A 6401-nucleotide genomic window follows, 5' to 3' on the forward strand; every position below is an offset into this window, starting at 1 on the left:
GGTGCCAAACTCCTCATCTCGGCTGGCGCCGGAACAGCCGTCGCTGCTGCTCGGCCGCACGTCTGTGCCCTCCAGAAACACCTCACGCAGTGCTGTTCCAGGGGAGGGCTGAGGGACGAGCAGGACACGCACCGAGCGCCGTCCCGCAGCGCTGGCGACCCGGCCTTGAGAGCGAGTAAAGTGGTAACGGGACACACACCCCACACTAAAGCCACTCCTAGTGCTCCCAGGGATCACAGGGATTGTTCTTTTCAGCTTCAAAGCAAAGGCTACACGGAGAAGAGTCTTGTAAGTCATACGGAGCAGCCTTTGTAAAGCCTGGGGATGGAGCCGCACTGTAACACGTCCTGTGTCTGCACCCGGGGCACTGCCGGGCAGAAATGTTTACATTAATGTTGCATAAAAACATTTCACTAGTATTACTTTTTACGTTGTAACTGCGAGTTAGTCCTAGAACACTGGGCTTTGTGTAAGTAGGAGGGCTCGAAAAGGAAAGTTTCTCCGAACTGTCACTTCATCCATCTATTGCAATACAGTGTATCCAGTATTTAAAGCCCCGTGTGTACAGGAACCCCACCATATGTTCTGTTGCTGCCATGCTTTTAAGCAAAGAATCTTGCAGTTCACAGTTCACCTCGACCTGTATTATTTTACCACTAAAATACTGATAAAACAATGCTTACCTTAAAATCAGGGTTTCCCTCCGAGGCGCAGCATTTCCTCATGCCAGAAGCCAGGCTTTTGCTGTCAGTACCTGCACATAAGGCGAGCTTGAAAACTTTTTGGTTTTGATTTTTTTTTTCCCTCTCTTTTGCCTAGGATTTAATAACAGATAGTAAAAAGTAGTAACAAAGGCAAAAAAATAAAGTAGTAGAGTGCAACAGTTGAGAGAATACTTGTCTGTAAAAGCCATTCTGTAGTCATTATAATCTGATGGTGTAATTGGGGATTGTTTGGCTTCTTTAGCTAGAAGGGAGCAGTTAAAGAACAAAGCGTAACATTTGGTAACGCTAATTAAAACAAAGTTGAAACAAAGTTGAAACCTCCAGGTTTTGATCTAGCAAATGAAATATTCCATAAGCAAATTTAGCTCTGGATCATACATCAGTCATACATTGGATTATAAGCAGTATTTTCTGTAGGAGTCCATGCTTTACATGGACCATAGCTGCACAGGGAAACAAAGTAATTTGGCCATTCACTGAAGTCTTGCTTACACTAAGTTGTCTGTATTTGACCGAGGACTGCAAAGATACACCCCCCAGGTATAAAACTTATTTGTGGAATGTTATTTGTTGAGTATATGAGGCATTTGAAGATTATCTTTGCACTGGAATTCCTTCAATCTGACTCGTTTATGGAATTTTGCCTGAGAAAAGGGAAAGGCCAGTAACAAGTCATGCCTGAAATGCAATCTGACTAGGGAGAAGAATGAGAGGTTTCTGGGCAGAGGTCTTATGTAGACAGTGCATGATACTGGTGTCACTGAGGAGGAATATCTTGCAAGCTATTCACTTTTTTACTAATTTAATGGACATTCTCTCATAAGTGTAGTTTCTGATGTATCCGAGTGTGGATACATTAACTTAACTCCTCCATTTCAATTTGGTGAAAAATTTTCCTACTTAGGACACTCCTGGCTTCCTCTTTTTTCCATGTCCCTTCCTTTAATCTTCCCCAGCTCTGCCTTGCCAAATGGAAGGAGCGAACTGAGCAGAAACACCAGTTAATTTTTAGGAGTTACCTGTTGTGAAACAGCAAGCCTGAGGTATGTACTTCACAACAGGAGATGATACCAGGTTAGTAAGGTCAGATGCTGTTTACATGACACTCTTGAAGTCTAGAAAGAAGTCTGGCTGAGAATCAAGTACAGCATTTCTTAGACTCTTCTGCGCCCTCCTTTCTTACCTACTAAAACAAGCATTGCAGGAGTAAATTTAGGTCTTGATCTTAATAACCACATTTAATTTACACCCACATAGATGACACCAGTCTGTTTAAAATAATAGGTCAGTTATCAACAGGTGGAGTAATTTAGCTTCTAGCTTTAAAAAATTTAAAACTGTAAAACATTTAAAAAGTAAATGCATGGAAGAATAACGATCAAAATAACTATAAACACGGTAGCTGTGCTACTTTCATTTCTCTCTCAGTATTCAAGTTAATAGATCTAGCTGAAAATGAGATAATATTACAGAATTATTTTACAAAAGTGTTCCAGTATGAGTTACAGTAAGATCAGTGATCAAGAAGGGTGTATTGGACCATGATACTTTCTCATGCATCTTTCCCATAGTTTCCTGTGCTGGTTTCACTTGCCTTTCTGACATGCTCAGAACAACCTACTGTTTGATCAGTGCTAGTTACAGTCAGTGTTTGCTGCAAATAAAATGAACAATTTACATGGATAGAAGTGTTATATAATGTGTAATAGTATGGGTGTGCAAACATTGCACTGGTTACTCTTTATATATTAAAGATTCTCATTATCACAACAGGGATGATAGGTTTCAGTGAGCTTACATTATGAAATACAAGTGGGCTGCTGCTATGAAGAAACACTGGCTTACTAGACTGGCAGAGTCAACTTTAAAACTACAGACCTCTTACGCAATAAAGAGTTTTCTACCATAAGTGCTGACTTTATTCTGATGTTATCATATATTTATTTTGGTCTTAGGATCTGAAAATGCTTGTGAAAAGACTTCATTTATGTTTCTACGACAAGAGTTGCCTGTGAGATTGGCAAACATAATGAAGGAAATAAGCCTGCTTCCAGACAACCTTCTAAGAACACCTTCAGTTCAGCTGGTGCAGAGCTGGTAAGAACAGCATCGTTTCATACCTTTAAGGGTAACCTTTATACACAATGAACAACTCGTTCCCTTCTATAGAAAGGCCATTTCATGTGTGCGTTATGTGAACACCACTGAGGTTAGACCTGAGTAAGTATCTCAGTGTGACGTAAGTCATGAACTAAATTTATAGACTTGGGGAAAAAAGACCCTTAGGAGCAATTCGAGAACCCATAAGGGAGTTAAAAACCATTAAGTATTGCAGGTAGTCACATACGAGAATTCAGTAAAAATGAAAATCTGCCAGAACAATGTTTAATAGGGGACTTACCGAAAATGGAGAAGCTAGTTGAAGAAACCAACAGAAGCAGCCAAATGCACAAAATACTTGCAAAGCATAGTGTAAACCATTTCAGTGACAGATTATTGCACATTTAAGAGTAAAGTTGTATGAAAAAAGAACAATAGGAAGCTCCCAAAGCCAAAACATAAAAACAACAGAAAGAATATGAGGCTATTAAAAAAAATAAAAATCCTTTGAAAAGTAAAATTTCAGTAAGAAACTTACACATAAGCATAAATTTCTGCAAGATAAAAGCAAATTAAAGAGATTGCTTGGCAACTCCTAAAGGCACATGCTATCTGGAAAGGCTTTTGAAGTTATGAGAACAGAAAATCTGCCAGTGAATAAGTGATACTGATTAGATTACTTATTATAAAAAAGCTATCAATGAAAATGAAGGCTGTTAATGAAACACAAATGCTGAAATTCTCATGATATTAAATGACATTGCTCACATGGGAAATCAATTGCACTTGGACAAATGCAAAGAAAAACACAGAGAGGAACCTTCTCTCCTTGTATGCTTGCTTACTTAAAATGGAAACATAATTTTTTATGCTACTGGGAATATTTTTCTGATTATGTCAGTTGATGGGCAAGAAGGCAAATAGTGTTAGGAATTAAGTAACAAATGGGGAGGAATATAATTGTACCACTGTTTAGCTCATTATTCCTCTGAATTGCATTCAGTTTTAGTCACTCCATCCTGAACAGAAAAGACCAGGAGGGAGAATCAGAGGGTTGGAACAATTTTTACGTGAGGAGAAACCAAATGGGATTATTCAGCTTGGAGAATACACATCTAAGGAAAGAGATGGCAGAAGTACTTAAATTGTGAATAAGCTGGGAAGATTTTCTAATAACAGGAACTAGCTGGGGCTGCAAATAAGTGATCACCTACTGGGTTTAAAAGACAAGGAAGATCTTTTATGCATTCAAATTAAATCATGGAAATCATTGCTCTGGAAATTTAGGAAGAAAACATCATGAATAGATTTAAAAAAATCTAACAACATTTACAGGGGATAGGTCAATGGGATATATCAAATACAATGATTTGGAAGCAAGCAGCCTTGGAAGACCATAAATAGCTAACCAAGAGGATCTGGGGAGATGTCATCTGAATTGGTCATTGTAATGTTTCTTTCATTTAAAGGTATGTCCAAAGTCTTCAGGAGATCCTTGACTTCAAGGACAAAAGTTCAGAAGATTCAGGAGCTATTAATAGGTAAGGATTTTCTATCACATGTATTAGGTTAATATTTTGTAGAATGACTGGCAAGAAGGTGAGCAGCTGAATAAAAATGTCAGTTATCTCCAATCTTTATGCAGGATTTGCAGTAGCATCACCCCCTATCCCTCGCAGAACAAAACAAAACAAAGCATTTAAATTTGACCAAATGTTTACCATTTCCTTACTTGTAATGTTGGAATTGATGTATGGAACTTTACACCTGATGAGCAGGTTTGGCCATCACTGCTGACCCTGACAGCCATTTCACAGGCATGGGATGATGTGCATGAAAACGGCCGGCACAGTTTTCTCTTTTTCTTGGCAGTAATCAGGGTGATAAATAAATAATAATTTTCTAAGTAATAAATAATAGTTAATTGGCGATTGTTTCCATGTTAGATACTTGAAATTTTTAAAAAGACTGATCTGTCATCTTACTGCCATAGGCAGATGTGATATTTCTGTACATAATGGTCTTAATTTTGTAGTCAGATGCTCGTTTGCCAGGGTATTTAAATTCACTTGAAAGTGAAATACTAAGTGTATTAATTTTAGTTTTACAGATACTGTGATAAAAATCCGGAATCGACACAATGACGTAATTCCTACGATGGCTCAGGGAGTAATAGAGTACAAGGAAAGCTTTGGCATTGATCCAGTGACCTCACAGAATGTGCAGTATTTCTTAGACCGTTTCTACATGAGTCGCATTTCAATTAGAATGCTCCTTAATCAACACTGTAAGTGTCATTGTTGAAAGGAGGGGAAATGATACCTGTACTACATCAGTATATTTTTCTTTAAGTGCTTCATATATTCTTAAATGCTTCTTAGGAGCACGCTATTTGCCTTGCTATTAATAAACTCATTGTTAATATCATTCTTAAAATACTTACTAATAGTAGGCTTTCAAGTATGATGAAGATTGGAATTACAGTACATTTGTATTTAGCAAAACTGAAGACAAACTACAATGACAAAATTAGATTGGATATTAAATAATATTTTCTTTTTTGGCAGCTCTGCTGTTTGGTGGGAAAATTAATCCAGCTCATCCAAAACACATTGGAAGCATTGATCCTAGCTGCAATGTGGTTGAAGTTATTAGAGGTAAATTTAGCAAACAACAAGAATCCTGAAAACTTACATGGATGCCTATGCTGAGAGCCAAGACACATCTTGATATGCACATACTGTGTAGTTCTTTCCTGCAGAAAGCAGAAATTTAAAATGTAATACAGTTTAGTCACTTTTCTCAATAAACCCATTTTTTGTGAGAAAATGCAAAATCTCCCGGACAATGCACAGTGTTTTCAATTTTTGTTTCTCTTTCTGGCAGACTGCAAAGGAAAAAAAAAAAAAGTGAAAGGGAAAACGTAACCTTCTGTGTTTTTATTATAGATGGCTATGAAAGTGCCAAGAGTCTTTGTGATTTATATTACATGAGCTCTCCAGAACTCATCCTGGAAGAGTTGAATGGTAAGTGAACATGGGAGGAGACAGTCTCCAACATAGTGATGGCTTCTTCTAAAGTAGCTGTGGTGAAACGTTCTCCTTCCACTTTTAATATAGTTAATATGTTCTATGTATCTATTGTCCTAGTTTGGTGTTTTGTTGTGGGGTTTTTTGTGTTGTTGTTTTTTGGTTTGTTGTGGTTTTTTTTTAATCTGACAGAAGGCTTTCCCTATTTCTCCCTTTAATTAGAAAACTGAAACCAGCAGAAAGGTTTTTAACACTACAGCTGTTGATAGAACAGATTTTAGCAGCCTCCTTCTCTCCCTGATTTTCTTGTGCCTGTACTGTACACTGTCTGTTGCATCTCACTCTCTGCATTTCTTGTGACACTTTTAAGATTTATATGAAACATTCCATTCTAATTTATCTTGCTTATTGAGCTTTCATGTTCTTGTAGTTGTAATACAATATCATACACTCAAGTCATAGTAAAAATAATTTGAGTGCATTGGCTTTGACTTCAAAAAAGGTTAACTGTATTGCTATGAACTCAGAGGTCAGCTGTTGTCCTTAT

At 37.5% G+C, this 6401-nt stretch overlaps 1 protein-coding gene across 1 annotated transcript in view; it reads left to right on the plus strand.

The window, feature by feature from the left end:
* The first annotated feature begins 2685 nt into the window (after positions 1–2685).
* PDK1 (pyruvate dehydrogenase kinase, isozyme 1) overlaps positions 2686–6401 on the plus strand; it is an 8505-nt gene continuing 4789 nt past the window's right edge. The window contains exons 1-5 of the mRNA XM_009996151.1: positions 2686–2822; positions 4295–4366; positions 4928–5112; positions 5393–5482; positions 5774–5851. Of these exons, the coding sequence (XP_009994453.1) occupies positions 2713–2822; positions 4295–4366; positions 4928–5112; positions 5393–5482; positions 5774–5851 (535 nt within the window). The 5' untranslated portion in view covers positions 2686–2712. The remainder of the gene's footprint in view (positions 2823–4294; positions 4367–4927; positions 5113–5392; positions 5483–5773; positions 5852–6401) is intronic.

The sequence above is a fragment of the Chaetura pelagica genome, unplaced genomic scaffold (genome assembly GCF_000747805.2).
Source record: "Chaetura pelagica isolate M959 unplaced genomic scaffold, ChaPel_1.0 scaffold3, whole genome shotgun sequence".
Lineage (NCBI taxonomy): Eukaryota > Metazoa > Chordata > Aves > Apodiformes > Apodidae > Chaetura > Chaetura pelagica.